This window comes from Lutra lutra, chromosome X, assembly GCF_902655055.1.
Source record: "Lutra lutra chromosome X, mLutLut1.2, whole genome shotgun sequence".
Lineage (NCBI taxonomy): Eukaryota > Metazoa > Chordata > Mammalia > Carnivora > Mustelidae > Lutra > Lutra lutra.
In genome coordinates this window covers 73,578,180-73,595,303 of record NC_062296.1, presented here as the reverse complement: position 1 = coordinate 73,595,303, position 17,124 = coordinate 73,578,180, and the positions used below count along the sequence as shown (strand labels likewise).

Sequence of the window (17,124 nt, the reverse complement as noted above, 5' to 3'; positions counted from 1 at the left end):
CCTCGCCCCGCCACGCCCCCGGAGTCTTGGAGAACGCGTTTGGAGGCGGGGTCTGGGTCGGAGGGGCGGGGTGATAGGGTTCCGCGCGGGTAAAGGGGCTGCCTGGAGCTCTGTCCGAGCGTTCTGCCGCGCACGCCGCCTCGCCTTCCAGGCTCGCCGTCTGCCCCTCCCCCGCCCGCCGCCGTCACCGGGGAAACGGGCCGCGATAGCCCGCTGACCCGAAGCTGGTTTCATGGCAGCCGCGAAGAAAGCAGTTTTGGGGCCACTGGTGGGGGCAGTGGACCAGGGCACCAGCTCAACGCGCTTTTTGGTGAGCCTAGGGTGACATTTGAGGAGGCGCTGAGCCGAGGCGGGAGCCCAGGGACCTCGGGGCTGGTTTTCTTGTCCCTATCCCGCGCCTTCCCCGACCCCGGGCCCGGTCGCTAGGCAAAGGGTGGAGGCCAAGGCCCCCAGACCGGGACCTGCCACGCTGGAGCTACCCTGCGTGGGCCTGGGGGACCTCGGCCTCTCGCAACCCCCGCGGTCGAGTTGAGCAGCCCTGGCCTTGGTGGTGGAGCCGGGTCACCTACTAATAGGGGACTCCACCCCCAAAGGGAGCTACGACTCGCCGAGCATCCGTGCAGAGCGGCCCGCCTGCAGCCAGGGACAGGTGGCCACATTGACCGCTAGTGCGGGCTTCACCAGGAGCATTTGGCCTGCGGGGCGCAGGACGTCCTTGGATGGGGCTAAAGCTGTGTCACGGCTTTGGTAGACTAACACGGCGTCCTTTGGAGCAGTAGAACGAATATAGTATTGGCGTGGGGATGCGTTGTCATCCTCTCCCACAGAAATTGCAGAAGGTGGAACGCCGGCGTGGGGGGTGGGGGGGGGCGCAGAACACCTTAGGAAAAAGTCACACTACACTGCTTTTACCGGCATCTTTACTTAATTCCGGATACTCGAAAATTTCAATTTCTGATACTTTGCGGGTTACAGATGGTTTTCTCCGTGCTTCACAGCGTAAAATGATAGGAGAATTCTGTTTCCCTTTTTATTTACCATGTATGACAGCAGTTTTATCACAACGGAGTGCTAGTTAAGGGACTCTGCTTATTAATATGTTTTGTGCAATTAGGAAACTTGTTCTTAAAGTGGTGTAGGACTGAGTTTAGTAAGATAAAAGTAATTGAAATAAATGGTTAAGAACTCAAGCTTTCAATGGACATTTGACTCATTTGACAGGTTGATGTAAATATTGAATGACTATTTAGCTCTGTCTTCAAATCATTTTTTCATGCGTTATTTTGTATGTGTATATACTGTGTATATATATATATATGTATACATTATATATGAAGTTTATGTGTTTCTTCCAAGTTCTGTTGAGCTGACCACTTGACTAAAACCTGTATTTGTGCCTTCATTTTGATACTTGTCTCTCTTGTCTAAAGTGAAAAGCTTTCAGTACGATTTTAGTGTGAGTCTCCCTTAATGTTAATGACTTACCCTGGTTTGAGTTACCAAGATGTAGTTCTACTGTCTCTTATATTGCTTATCTTTTGATCACCCAGGGCAGGTTTCACTTTGTCTTATTTTCATATCTTATTTTCACTTTGTCTTATTTTCATACAAATGTAAAGTAATCCTGAATCATAAGTAAAATAATCTGTTTAACTGGATTTGATTAATATATAAAATACACAATCATCATTACCATCTCCCCAATTTAAGAAAGATCTTTAAGACATGTGTTGGGGTGCCTGGGTGGCTCAGTTGGTTAGGCGTCTGCCTTTGGCTCAGGTCATGATCCCAGAGTCCTGGGATTAAGCCCTGCATCAGGCTCCCTGCTCATCAGGAAGCCTGCTTCTCCCTCTCCCACTGCTCCACTGCTTGTGTTCCTTCTCTTCCTGTGTCTCTCTCTGTCAAATAAAATCTTTAAAAAAAAAAGACATGTTTGTTAACTGTGGGTTAATTTTTGAAATCCTATTTAAGAATTACCCACACAATGCCTGCAGGGGCCAGCCAGGTAGAAGAGAGCAGACTCAGGCCAAAGGGGATAGCCTACAGCTGCCAAGCAGGAACACCAGGCAATGTTGCCAGAGCTTCAGATTTTTAAAGAAAAGCTGATAGTCTAGAATTCTCAGTGAAATTTTTCTCTTAAATGTTGGCAACTAGTTCATAAAGCTCAGTCGGGGCCAAACTCAACGTGGTGATCATTCTCAAGTTTATACAGCTTTTGCCCTCTGTGAATATGGGTAAAGAATTTCAGAACTTTGCAGCCTTCCTTTTTAGCAGCCAGCTTTACTGTGCTTGTCTTCCTTTTGACTCTTCACTGTTGACGTCCATGTAGCTCAGCAGTCTTATCTATTGTAGGTCATTCCTCAAATTCTGCTGCCCAAGAGGCATTTTTCTGCATTGGTGGGGAAAGAATTTGTCAACTTCAGGTTATCACAATAATTTGTTCAGTGTGTGATATGAACAACCTAAGCCCCCAGAAGCTGGGTTCTCTTTACTGGGCTCTGTATGGCATGATCTCATTGAGTAAGCTAAGGTGCGAATTCAGATTCCCATCCTGCTTATAGAATGATGCATAAAAGTTGATCAGTTAAGTTTTCTGCTTCTTGAGAAACAAATATGAAGGCATGCCTCACAGGTACATAAAAGATTTAGACATTGTGTGAAGTGGAACAGAACTTAGGAATGGTTTAGCGAAATGTTTTCTTCTTTGGTTATAATAAGGAAAGTGGTTGCTAAACAACTCCCTGCAAAATACAGATAATAGATTTGCTGAATAAGTGCTTCCATTCTAAGGTGATTCCCAGGAGTTGTTCCAGTCGTTTTGTTCCGTCTTGTAATTATGACTCAGAACTCATTGCTTACCTTCTCAGGGAAGAATACAGTGGATGTGAACTGTCATAAGGAACCTTGCAAAGTTAAAGGTGTTTGAACAACTTCCTGACCATTATTCATCAGATTTGCATACCTCATTCCACTTTTATAAGACCCATAACCTCTGCAAGCTTTCTTCTTCCTTTTTCTGTAATAGGAATGTTAGCTTTCTCCAATGATGGACACAAGATTTCTTTATTCATGCTCTTTCATCCGAGCAAATTGCCTCCTCCCCTGTTCCTCATATCTGCTGCCTGAAATTCCAGTCTGCTTCCAAATGGTGCCTTAACTGCCATCTCCTAGCAGGTCTTCCTCAAACCTTTGGAATTTCTACCCCTTCCTATCCTACTTTTCTTAAAACCTCTCTTCCTAGCTCTTATCACCTGCTCTGTATTACAATCATATACCTGCTCTGCTTCGGAGCAGGGACCTCTTTTGAAGTCTTGTTGGTCTCTGTGTTCCTTAAAACATCTTGGTCAACACCGCAAGTGAACATGTGTTTTGTCTACAGGGAGCACTTGCTACGTATTTATTGAAGAGATGTTTATTTCTCTTTAATAGGTAAACTGAAATTTGATTCCAATTTTGTTGTCTTTTTTTTTTTTTTTTTTTTTTTTTACCTTGCCAAAAAATCTTAAAACTTCTTGACTTGGGTATATTTATTTAATTTCTTCTATTTTAGTAGTAGACCTGCCTTTTTAGAACATGGTCACTTCTAGTTGTCAGAGTCCCTCCTGCGACCCTATGCATAGGCTTTGTGCTAAAGGAAGAATTTCATACTTGTCTGATAGGAAAGTGAACTGAGGTTGGCACATGATTACTCAGATTACAGAATAGGAACTTTTTGGAAAGAGAATCAGTGTAACAGGTTTTAAGGAGGGGCCATTTCTTTAGAAGACTATAAAGTTTCAGCTGAAACAGTCAACTTCCTTCTTTAATTTGGTAACTTTGTTTTTCCCCCGATTAAGTTAGATGTTACAAAAAGCAAAGACTTGGAATTTGTTGTGACTTGAAATGTGTTAGATGCAGCAATTCAGGATTTTCCTAGCATTATCTCATTTAATCCTCCTAACAACCATGGTGTAGGTAGTATTATTAGGCTCCTTTCCTGTGCCCAAGGTCACAGAGTAACGGGTGGAACTAGGATTCAAGGTCAGCTCTGTCTCACTCAGAAGCCTGTCCTCCTAATTCCTGCCTTAGGCTTCCCGGCTGCCTGGAGTGCTGTGAAGGGGAGATGAGAGGCTGGGGAAGCCCACTTACCCACCTTTCAGGTGTCCATTCAGAGTACAATCACAGATGAGTCTTCAAGAAAAATATATGTACACATTTGTTTTGCAGTATGTAAAAACAAAACAAAACAAAGCAAACAAAGTTGCCTTTGAATAAGTCTTTCTGGTTTTGATCATCTTGTGACTCAGATTCAGTGGGTTCTGGGCAGGGCTCAGGTGTAGTCACCCTGGATAAGGGTTGCACAAACATTTTGTTCCAGTAGCCCGCATGTCCGAAACATGGCTAGATCTATAGTTCCATGCTTGTTTTGGCACGAACCATTGCCTTGGTCCCAGTTGTTCCATCAGACTTTGAGATCTCCTAAGGCTTAGGGACTGATTTCCACTTTACTTCTTTCATTCGACATACTTAATAAGCACCCATAAGGGGCTGGGAACTCATGAAATTTGGTAAAAACTAATCTGCTTCTAGGTAGGATGAGGCCACTGTTGTGATAAGTTGTGTTTCTTTTGTGTTTTCTTTTTTCCACCAGGTTGGCTTATTTTCTTGCCCATCACCTTACACAAATGGCGAGAACACTGTCTCATCACAGAGCTGCCACCCCCTTGTTCTCTTGTCTCCCATAAGCATTGCATGTTAAGAACTTTCAATTTTGAGCTCTTTAAAGGGCAGGATGGTATCTGTTTTTTCCTCCCCAAAGCCTAACACAGCACTTCACATGTATGTAGTGGGTGCTCCTTACATGACGACATCTGAGCCCTTCAGATGTGTTGACTAGAATTCTAGGATTGGAAGACTAGGAAGGGTAAAATTTGTGGAGGCTTGGAAAAAGTCTAATTTGGCAGCTATAGCTAGAAAAATATAATGTCATTTGCTGTCTTTTCCTTACTTCTGGGCTTGTTGGAAGATGCCAGGATGCCTTTTGTGGTCACGTTGGCAAAGTAATAGATTTGTAGCCAGTATTTTTATTTTAGGTCTTTCAAATTTATGTAGTATCATAGAGTTCTAGAGGGGGAGTTTACATTCCTGAAAAATGTTTTATCACATAGTGAAGCTGAGTGTGGTGTAAAAGTGTAGGCTCGTGGGGAAATCACATGAGGAGGGAAATGAATGTGCATGTTTATGATGGCTCAGTTAGTCATAGGATGAGTGAGCAAGAATAAGTAAATTCATCTTAGGACCCCAAGGGACAGTTTCTTCGTAAGGACAGCATGTTGTCTCTTTACCGCTGTCCTTCTCAGATGAGGAAGGCCTGCATTGTTTGAGAAAGTCCTTCTTAGATAGTTTTTATAAAAGTAATTGTCCTTGTGTCTTCACTTTTTAAGCTCTCTCTCTCCTGAAAAGCTAGAATTGAGTCATGACTTATGCTTAGGGGTGACTAGAGCTGGTAACTTCTAATTCTACCACTTGAAGGCAATAGTATCAGTAGCCCTAATAATAATAATAAGCATTAGTAGTAGCTGCAGCAGTAGTGGTGACATTTTGGGGGTGTATGCTATGTGCCTGCACTGCTAAATTTCTACATTCACTTCTTTCTTCAAATTTTTTAAAATTTTTATGTGTTGAGAGAGAGAGAGAGCATACACACAGACACATGCATGTGTGTACACACAGGAATGGGGAAGGAGCAAGGGGGGGGGGGAGAAGGGGGTGGAAAAAATCTCAAGCAGACTCCCAAGAGAAGCAGGGAGCCCTTTGTAATGGGCTCTATCCCAGGACCCTGAGATCAAGACTTGAGCTGAAGAGTCCAATGCTTAACTGACTGAGCCACCCAGGCATCCCTTAGTATCATTCAGGACTTAAATGGTCAGTATTCCTTTTTTTTTTTTTTTTAAACCTCTCTTCAGTTTGTAATTGCCCTCCCCATAAAACAGAATCTGGAACTGATAAGTGATTCGGGCTTAGAGATGCATACGGTGGCTTTGAGTCCTCAACCTCCATGGGTCAGTTGGACTGCCGGCTGGTTGGCAGTAGTAGCCGCAGTAATAGTAATGGAAATAGTCATGGTAGTACCAGCGGAGGTCTCGTTATTTGGATGTGGACGATGTGCCTGCCCCGTGTGAGATACTTTCCATAAATTCTTCCATTTGATCCTTTGATGGATGGAAAAGTCAAGGTTCAGAAAAAGTTAAAGTCAAACCTCTGACGTGGACAGAACTGGTGATTGACCCTGTACCCCCAGCTCTCTGTACTTCCCGGGCCGGTGCTCTTTGCCTCCGTGTTACACCAAGCATGAAGTTCTCATCCACCATCTCTGACCAACACAAAATTCTGAGAACAGATCCACCTCTTTCTCTCTCTCTCTCTCTCTCTTTAATATATAACCGACATGTAACCTAGTATCAGTGTAATGTGTACAAGTGTTGTTTGATCCATTTATGTATTGTAATACAGTGACCATGGTAGCATTAGTACCTCTGTCATGTCACAGAATTATCATTTCTTTTTTTTTGTGGTGGGTACAATTAAGATCTAGTCTCTTGGCACCTTTGAAGCTTTTAATACAACAGTGTTGGCTCTAATCACTGTGGTGTGTGTTAGAACTCCAGGACTTACCTATCTACTAGTTCCAGGTTTGTAACCAGGTTTGTAATTCTTCAAGCTTACCACCTAAAATAGAAGCAACTGCCCACTGGGCATCTCTCTGTCTATGCCCAAATAACACCCCAGACAGCACATGATCTAAAATGAACTCTGCGATCTCCTTAACCCCTTTGTGTGCCACAATGACCCTTCCTACCCTATCCTGTGTCTTGTAAACACTGCCAATGCTAACCTGTCCCGTCATCCATGAGTGTCCCCTTTTCCTTTACTTCTCCCCCTGCAAACCCTTGATGCAAAGGGAGCCCTCCGCTGTCTCCCCTGGATCCCCACGGACACATGGTAGCTGCTTTCCCCACCTCTGTCTAGCCTCCCATCCCTTCCTAGGCCTACCCGCACTCCCTTCCAGTCCACCTTAAGTCTTAGCCTAGAAGTTACTTCTTTTAATAGCCCGTCTCTCTGACCCCCATGGGTCTGAGTGAGGTGTCCTTTCTCGTTTTATGTCCTAAAACTTGGTATTTGCTGACACTTAATGGAGGACAAAAAGATTGTAATTCGTATTAACATGATTTTGTACTGGAAAAGCACTGAATTGGCATTTAGAAAACTCAGAGTTTTGTCCTGTTGGTGAGTATTATCCAGTCTTCTGGAGCTTACTTTGTAAGTAAATGTTAGGGCTATGGGGTTCAGTTTGTGTCATACATTTGTTTTTTGCCTTAGAACTCCATTGTTAAGCTTTTTTCTTTTTCTTTTTTTTTTAAAATTTTTATTTATTTATTTGACAGAGATCACAAGAAGGCAGAGAGGCAGGCGGAGGCGTCGTCGGGTGGGGCTGATGCCGGAAGCAGGGTCCCTGCTGAGCAGAGAGCCTGATGCGGGGCTCGATCCCAGGACCCTGGGATCATGGCCAGAGCTGTAGGCAGAGACCTTAACCCACTGAGCCACCCAGGCGCCCCGTTAATATTTTTTTTCTGAGGGGGCCTAAAATCTGGAAGCTAATGTCGATAAAATGTGGAATCCGAGGTATGGTGTGGCCCAGAGGCTCAGCTGGAGCTCCCTGTCCCTCCTTTCGAGCTTCTGAAGGGTCCTGGAGATGTAAGGGGCATATTTTGAAAATGAGCTCACAGGATCTCAGCGATGTCTTCCAGGAATTACAGATTCCTTGTGCCTTCAAATGTTCCTTTTAATTAATTTTCTTAAAGAAAGCCTACGACTCTGTGCTGTTGTACATCTGAAGGTTTTTTTTTTTTTAAGATTTTATTTATTTGGCAGAGACAGAGCACAAGTAGGCAGAGAGGCAGGCAGAGGAAGAGGGGGAAGCAGGCTCCCCGCCGAGCAGAGAGCTGGATGTGGAGCTTGATCCCAAGACGCTGAGATATGACCTGAGCTGAAGGCAGAGGCTTAACCCACTGAGCCACCCAGGTGCCCCTGCATCTGACTTTTAAATTCGGTGAATTTCAAATCTGAAAAGGGAGAAAAAAGTGAGGAATATCTGTAATTTTGAGGTTTTTCTCCTTTGCCACCTAATGAGTTTTAAACAATGACTATGCTAGAACTTTTATAAAACAAGCTATATAGCCACCGCCATCTTTGGTTGACAGTAGCTTTTGAAATCTGCTAGAAAACATCAGACTAGCATTCTTGCTACTGGGCGTTGTGTTCTCACATAGAGTTCATAACCATCCAGGCAGAAAGTACTGTGAAGCATTGTTAGTTAGCCTTCTTCGTACATTTGTCTATCTGCAGACAGACAGACAGTCATTAAAACTCTTCACATGGGGGCGCCTGGGTGGCTCAGTGGGTTAAAGCCTCTGCCTTCGGCTCAGGTCATGGTCTCAGGGTCCTGGGATCAAGCCCCGCATTGGGCTCTCTGCTTAGCGGGGAGACTGCTTCCCCCTCTCTCTATCTCTGCCTGCCTCTTTGCCTACTTGTGGTCTCTGTCAAATAAATAAAAAACAACAACAACAACAACAAAAAAACAAGAAAAACCTCTTCATATGAACCTAGATGTATGAGAAAAATAGTACTGCAGAATTTCACCATCCTGTATAATAGCCACTAGCCACATGTGGCTATTGCCCACTTCTGATGTGGTTAGTCCAAATTGAGACGGACCATAAGCAAAAAATATATATTAGATTTCAAAGACTTGCTTCTAAAAGAAGTAGCAGGTCTCATTAATAGTTTTTGCTGTTGATTACTTGTCAGAATGATAGTTTTTTAGCTATAGTGACTTAAATAAAACATTAGTTAATTTCACCTGCCTCTTTTTACTGTTTTTTTTTTTTTTTTTATGAAAAAACTTAAAATTACGTAAGTGTTTGCATTGTATTTCTCTTGGACACTGCTGCAGTAAGCAAGTTGATGATTCTAAAAATAGGAAACCTAGAAAGTGTGCCACAAATTTGGAAGTGTTGCACAGGGTCAGCTCCTAAACCTCTAGAGATGGTATCTATATTCTGCGCAGTTTCAGAACTCTGAAAGAGTAAGGCGGTCCAGGCTCCATCCTGTTACATCCAAATGGTTTGTGATCACCAGCATCGTGGTCTAATAAGCCAGATGGAATTTTCCAAAATCCTTCCTTTTTCTCTGCCTATTCCAAAGGCCTACAAATCCATTAGTGTCAGGAGTCCTGAAGTTAGCCTAGTAAAAACTACTAGATGATGGAACAGGGATCCTACTCCATTCAGAGCCCCACAGGTCTGCTGTTGCGGTCTTTGTGAATCCAGCCAACCAGAAGGGACACCTTGTCTCCTAACCCAGAGTCCTTTGGGGATTTATGAGTAGATCCTGGGAGTCCTAGTAGTATGGATAAAAATAATAGAACTGTTGTTCCCTATTGGAGATTTCCTATCACATAACCATTTCTCGTTTGATTTGGTAATTTTCTTCCAATAAGTACCGGGTAGACCATATTTTTTCAGGCATTTCAACAAATGTTTATTGTAAGCCCTATGCCAGGCACTACTCTAGGCCCTAGAGATAATTCAAAATAAAACAGAACAAATGTAGTGAACATCCTACAGATACACCCTAATGCTAAGTTGTAAATTAGAGGGATGATATTTGGGATTCTGTCAAGTGCCTTTTATTTATGACATGTCAAGTTAACTTTTGACTTGTAGGATATTTTATCTCTTCCAAGGACTTGAGAATTTACCTTATTGCTTTCATCACGTCCTCCCAAAAGGAAGATAGCGTGCTGGGGAGGGATGGCAGCAGCTGCTCACGGTGTGTTTTCTCTTCTTACTTTCCCTTTCATAGACTGCATTGAGCAGGTAGTGTTCTCCCACAGGAAACCTAGGCATGGAAACGCTTTCTTAACTAATTGGATGTAACTTCACCACTGTAATTACAGTGATTTCGGAAGTTGAGTTTAATTAAAATAGGAATCCCGACTCTGAAAGCCTAACGACTCTGGTACTCAAGTATAGGTTCACACACGTGAAAAAGAGTGTATAAGAGAAAAGTTGGCCAAGTTTTTTTTTTTTTTTAAGATTTTATTTATTCATGAGAGACAGAGATGTGGGTAGGCTTAGGCAGAGGGAGAAGCAGGCTCCCTGCTAAGCAGAGAGCCCGACCTGGGGCTCGATCCCAGGACCCCAGGATCATGACCTGAGCCAAAGGCAGAGAAGCTTAACTGAGTGAGCCACGTATGCGCCCTAAGTTTTATTTATTTTTTTTCTGAGTATTGTTTTAGCAGTAGTAAAATTGTGAAGGATTGTACAGCACTTCTTTGGTAGCTTTCATCCATTGGTTTAAATGTTTTTTTTTTTTTTTTTAAGATTTTTTTATTTATTTATTTGACAGAGAGATCACAAGTAGACAGAGAGGCAGGCAGAGAGAGAGAGAGAGGGAAGCAGGCTCCCTGCTGAGCAGAGAGCCCGATGCGGGACTCGATCCCAGGACCCTGAGATCATGACCTGAGCCGAAGGCAGTGGCTTAACCCACTGAGCCACCCAGGCGCCCGGTTTAAATGTTTTGTACCAAGGGGTGCCTGGGTGGCTCAGTGGGTTAAGCCTCTGCATTTGGCTCAGTTTGTGATCTCAGGGTCCTGGGATCGAGTCCCGCATTGGGCTCTCTGCTCAGCGGGGAGCCTGCTTACCCTCTCTGCTGCCTGCTGCTCTGCCTATTTGTGCTCTCTGTCAAATAAATAAAATCTTAAAAAAATTTAAATGTTTTTACCAAAGGTCAAAAATTCATGACAGGTATGTCACACGGAGCACTTCGCCGGATAGGACAGGAAACACTTTTGCCCTGTTGATAGGGCTCTGTTTTTACCTTTATGAGAGCTAGATGCATTGCTGTGCTTCCCTTTGAAGGAATTTGTGCAGTGCCCTTCTCTGCCTGGGCATCTATGACTCTGTGTCTCTGTATCCAAGATGGAAGCAGGATAGAACCTTACAACGTCATCATCAGCGTTTTACCGCCTCTCTCTTATTCTTGGTTTTCCTATTCTCTCTTGAGATCCATGCTCATTAATTGGTTGATGTATTCAGTTTCCTACATCTGGAGTGAATTTTGTTTTGTTTTGTTTTGTTTTAAGAATAAGGAATTGTCCCTTTAGCTTCGTGTCCAATAGATTTCTCTTTATTATGACTCTATCTGAAGAGAAGGTAGAACATCCTGTATGGCCTTAAAACTGATCAGACTTTTTCTGTCAGTGACTGAGAACTTGTTGCTGAAAAGCTCTGAACACCTTTGCTCTCTACGTGCATTTTTACCCTAACATTGTAATATGTTTTTCAGGTTTTCAATTCAAAAACAGCCGAACTACTTAGTCATCATCAAGTGGAAATAAAACAAGAGTTTCCAAGAGAAGGGTATGTTTCCTGCTTTAATACATAAAGATACCTGATGTTTATTAATCCATCTCCCCTTACAAACCTTCTGGCCTTGTAAAGCAAACTTGACCAAACCCCTCCTGAGAAGTGAGAGAGAGGTTTTAGTCGAGGAAAGAAGTAATACCTTGGTGGCCCAGCAATAATAGTGATTGATGACTTGGGAATTCAGTGACAGGAAAGGAAGGGATAATAAAGTAAAGGAGTATTAAATATCAGAAATCCCGCACTGACTTTGAAAGCATTTAGTTCTCCGTTCATCCTTGGCGAAACACTGCTTTGCTGATTGGAGTGTAAGCATTCACATCTCTTACCATCTAATGCTAAAGTTATCCTTCTTGGGAATAATGTGCGTATGTAGTAGCTGTGATTAAATAGAATGTTAAGTGTATTGTTTAGAATTTAATGATGTTTATGATGTACCCACTTGGAAAAACTGTGGCAGTTTCTTATGAAATCAGCCATATATCTACAGTTTCTGCTCTTAGGAATTTATCCAAGAGAAATGAAAGCAGAAAGCATATGGCTATAGAAAGGCATACATGAATGTTTATAGCAGCTTTATTCATAATACACCAAACTGGAAATAACCCAAATGTCAGTCATCTGTGGAATGAATAACAGTGAAATACCGTGAGGCAAATTTTAAAATGTGAACTGATGCATGCAACAACATGGTTGACTCGCATTAGTATCATGAAACATGAAAAAAGCTGAACACAAAGGAGTACGAACTACATGCCTATATCTGAGATACAAGAAGAGACTAAAGTAAGATGATAGAAATCCAGAAATTGGTTGCCTGTGGAGTATGTGATTGACTTGAAAGAAGCATGAAAGAACTTTTCAGGAGTGATAGGAATAATTCTATATCTTGACTGACTGGGGTATTGGTTAGATGGATACATACATTTGTTAAAATTCAAGAAATCGTGTACTTTCGATCTGTTTATTTTACTTTAAAATTTAATGGTTTTAAGAAAATAAAAAAACTTGATGCCCTACCAAATTTTGGTATTTTCTTTCCATGAAAAGTGTTCTTGTTCATTTTAGAAAATTACTTTTAATAGTAAAAGCTATTGATACGGTCCCAACATTAGAATGACTGTCCACAGGCCTAATCCCAGTGCAGTTTGGAGAGAGAGCATCTGGGTCTTAAAGAGACAGAAGTTAGAAGTATGTGGAAGGAAGTTAGGTTTTTAGAAAAAGAATTTAGAGAATTCAAAGCTCAGGAAAGCATGGCAAGCTCAAGGAAGACCAAGAAAAAAGGCACTTGGAATTCCCTTGTACTTGCAGATTGTAGGGTAGGATTTTTAAAATTTGGGGTCCTTTTTACTTGTGGTTTTCCTTAATTGTCATTTGTTTTTTCCACATTTCTCTTCCGTGTCATTTATTATGAGACTTTTATCTTTCCGAAGTCCTCGTACCTTACCAAAATGGCACTGCATTGGGTCTGAAAACTGCAAGCAATCCCTTGTCTACATGAGATAATTACTGGGAGAAATGTAAATTTTTTCCCTAAATTTTCACAAAATAACTTGGGAGAAAAATAGCAAAAGAGATTAGTACACTTCTTTTCCTTTTGCTTCATAAATAAATAAGTACATACCCAAATAAATAAGTAGATCAATCAGTCCCTCCATCCCAAGATTCATACATATATTTCACTCTACTTAGAAATAGCTAGTAACTAGTGAAAACATGTAGATGGTTTATTAAAATTCATCAGAGCCACAGGATGTAAAGAATTGGGGAACTCATTTCTTACTGGATTTGAAAAAGTTATTTAAAGTAGGTAGAGTGTCTGCGATTTGTGGCCATTACTTGCCATCTTTCAAATGATTAATTGCTATTGGAAGAATAAGGAAAACACAAGGGAATAGACTGGGGTTTATAATCATTTGTTTAGATTTTTGTTGATTCATGCACTAGTCACACCCTCATACGTGCACAATTCTAGCGACATATGTATTGCTTTCTTGTGGACTAACCAAATACATTCTTTTGTTCAAAGATGGGTGGAACAAGATCCTAAGGAAATTCTGCAGTCTGTCTATGAGTGTATAGAGAAAACATGTGAGAAACTGGGACAGCTCAATATTGATATTTCCAACATAAAAGGTATTTGAATAGAATATTTTTCTCCATGTATTATTATCTCAATCAAATTTGTACATTGCTTTATTCAGCACATAACCGAGTGCCTGTGCAGTGGCAAGCATCTCCGTGTGAACCCAGCATGCGATAATAAATGAAAAGATGAGAGGTCCCTGTTCTCATGAAGCTTTTATTCCAGTGGGTGTGAGCCCAACAATAAGAGGAGACAACTACAAGCTGATCTCAGATACTAAGAAGTCCCATGCAGAAGCTCAAACTGGGTGATACAGTGCGGTGTGCCTGGAAAGGCTTACTTTAGTTTGGATGGCTAGAGAAGCCCTTTCTGAGGAGGGGACACATTTGCTAAGGTCTCAAAAGCCAAAAGGGGCCAACCATGAGAATAACTGGGAGAAAAAAGTTTGAGGAAAAGGAAGCAGCATGGGCAACGGTCCTGAGGTGGGAATAAGCTTAGTGTATTTCTGGGTCAGAAAAAGGCCAGTGTGTCAAAAGTGGAGTAAAAGAAGGATAAGCGCAGAGGTGCACCCGGGGTTTCAGTAGGAGCAGAAATTGGGGAAACAGATAGGGCCTTGTCAGCCATGGTTAGGAGTTTGGGTGTTACTCTTAGTATTACAGGGAGCTGGCCATGAGAAGGTTTTAAGCAAGGTGAGAGGATGGCAGTTTGCAGACTGTTTCCTCACTACAGTGTTGAGCTTTGTGGTTAAGTCATGAAGGTCTGAGTGTGTGGACACAGGGAGACCAGTGTAGAGGCTGCTGTGGAAGTCCTGAGAAAAGAGGATGGTGACTTGACTGACAGTGGTAGCAGGGGAGGCCGACAGAGGGGGCAGAACTTGATAGTGTATTGGAAGTTAGGATAATAGAGTAGTGCTGTGGAGGGAAATGATGGGTCAAAGACGATGCTTGGGGTTTTTGCTGGAGCTCCCTGATAGATTGGGGAACAGCTGGGGGTGGGAGATTGGAATCAAAGCATTTTAAGAGAATCTCCCTGAAATAATTGAGAGTGTTAGATCACTACAGATCTCTATTAATTCCAAATAGTTTTATTGTTTTTAAATTATTTATGAGAGAGAGAGAGAGAGCACACCCAGCCAAGGGGAAGGGCAGAGGGAGAGGGAGAATCTCAAGCAGACTCCGCCCATTGAGCCGCCCAGGCACCCCCTTAGCTAGTTGGACCTTACGTAAGTAAGGGCAACTCTCAGTTCCAAGTGATGGTGCCTTGATTCACATCACATTGGCTCTGAGATTTACTAACACTCCTGAGTCGACACTTCAATTACTTACTTATTTTGGTAGAGATGCTGGGGAGAACCTTTGAATTTTTTTTTCAGACTTTCATCTATTTGTATAAATAAAACTTACTTTAAAAAGACTGGACGGGGCACCTGGGTGGCACAGTCGTTTAAACATCCAGCTCTTGGTTTCAGCTTGGGTCGTGGTCTCAGGGTGGTGAGATCAAGCCCCGCATCATGCTCTCTGCATCATGCTCTCTGCTCAACAGAGAGCCTCCTTCCCCACCCCACCCCCCGCACCACACCCCCTGCCTGCCTCTCTGCCTATTTGTAATCTCTGTCAAATAAACACATAGAAATCTTTAAAAAAATTTTAAAAATAAATTAAAAAAAACCCGAGAGCATTTTTTTCAGTGATTACATTCTCTTGTATCAAATGTAGTTACCATACTGTTAAAGAGAAACCCCCCACATCTGCTGCCTGGCCCTGCTGAACATATCCACACACATTTCGGTCTTCTCTCTACTCCGGGCGGGAGCAGTGTCTTAGAACGACTAAGGTGTCTTAGAAAGGCACCTTGTTCTCCAAAACCACTTCCCAGCTGTGGCTGCATCTCATTTCCAAGTGTTAACAACGTGCCTTAAGCACACATTTTTCGGAGGCTGTTTTTCTTACAAAGCTTTAGACCTCTTCCCACACAGCACTTTTAGTGGCCCCAAAGCCTTCCTCCAGGGCTCTTACTATTTCACTTCTGGTCGTTTTTGGGTTTGGTTTTTTTTTTTTTTTCCTAAAAATGTGTTCCAATTATAAATTAGGATTTTATTTTTAATAATTTTTAAGTGGGCTCTAGGGCCAGCATGGGGCTGGAACTCATGACCCCAATATCAAAGAGTTGCATGCTCTACTAACTGAGCCAGGGAGGTGCTCCTGATTTTATTTTATTTTATTTTTGTATTTTTTATACATTTTTAAAAAGATTTTATTTATTTATTTGACAGTGATCACAAGTAGTCAGAAAGTCAGGTGGGGTTGGCGGGGTGGGGGTGGGGGGGCAGGCTCCCTGCTGAGCAGAGAGCTGGATGTGGGGCTCCATCTCAGGACCCTGAGATCATGACCTAAGCCGAAGGCAGAGGTTTTAACCCACTGAGCCACCCAGGTGCCCCCTTTTTTATACATTTTATTAAAAATATTTTTTATTATTCATTTGAGAGAGATAACAAGAGCACAAGCATGAGCAGGGGGAGAGGCAGAGGGAGTGGCAGAGGAAGAGGGAGAAGGAAACTCCCTGCTGAGCAGGGAGCCCGGTGTGGGACTCGATCCAAGGACCCCAGGATCATGACCTGAGCAAAAGGCCAACTGAGTGAGCCACCCAGGCGCCCCCTGGTTTTATTTTTTTTTTTTTAAGATTTTATTTATTTGACAGAGATCACATGTAGGCAGAGAGGCAAGCAGAGAGAGAGAGAGAGGGAGGAGGAAGCAGGCTCCCTGCAGTCCCCTGATGTGGGACTCTATCCCAGGACCCTGAGATCATGACCTGAGCTGAAGGCAGAGGCTTAACCCACTGAGCCACCCAGGCAGCTCCCCCTGGTTTTATTTTTAAATAATTGTGCCTACGGTCCTTAATTCTCCCAACAGTTATAACAACCAGCAATATTTATAAATGCTTTTTCTAAGTATATTTTCTTAACTGTCATAACTTTTCACAGACAGTGTCAAGCAAAACTGAACCAGAGATTGTGAAGTTAGCATTTAACTAGTTAATTTTACTTGCAGCACTCATTGTTGAGAAAAATATCTACCAGGAAAGAATATACAGGTGAAGCATGAACCTCCTAGATACAATGTACTACATTGCGTTTTATATATGCCATTGATGATAGTACTTATAATTAAAAGACTGTGGGGCCAGGAAATTATATATATTTTATACATGTAACTGTCATATGCTCCTAAATGGGAGATAGACCAGGATGGAGAATTATAGAACCTGAATGTGTAATTCTGAGAAAAACAGAATTAAATTTAGGCACGATTTTTTTTTTTAATTTTTAACGATTTTATTTATTTGTCAGGGGGAGAGAGAGAGAGGAAAGAGCATACAAGTGGGAGCGGCAGGCAGAGGGAGAAACAGGCTCCCTACCGAGCAAGGAGCCGGATTCTGACTGCTAGTTCCAGCACACACACTTCTCTTAATAGTGCCTAGTTTTATGGGATGCCTGGGTGGCTCAGTTGGTTGGGCGTTTGCCTTTGGCTCAGGTCGTATCTCAAGGTCCTGGGATTGAGCCCTACATTGGGTTCA

General features: G+C 42.5%; 1 protein-coding gene across 1 annotated transcript in view; it reads left to right on the top strand.

The window, feature by feature from the left end:
- Positions 1–74: 74 nt before the first annotated feature.
- The window catches only part of GK (glycerol kinase), a 77,106-nt gene continuing 60,056 nt past the window's right edge, over positions 75–17,124 (top strand). Inside the window, exons 1-3 of the mRNA XM_047715633.1 lie at positions 75–310; positions 11,389–11,462; positions 13,495–13,601. Of these exons, the coding sequence (XP_047571589.1) occupies positions 233–310; positions 11,389–11,462; positions 13,495–13,601 (259 nt within the window). The 5' untranslated portion in view covers positions 75–232. The remainder of the gene's footprint in view (positions 311–11,388; positions 11,463–13,494; positions 13,602–17,124) is intronic.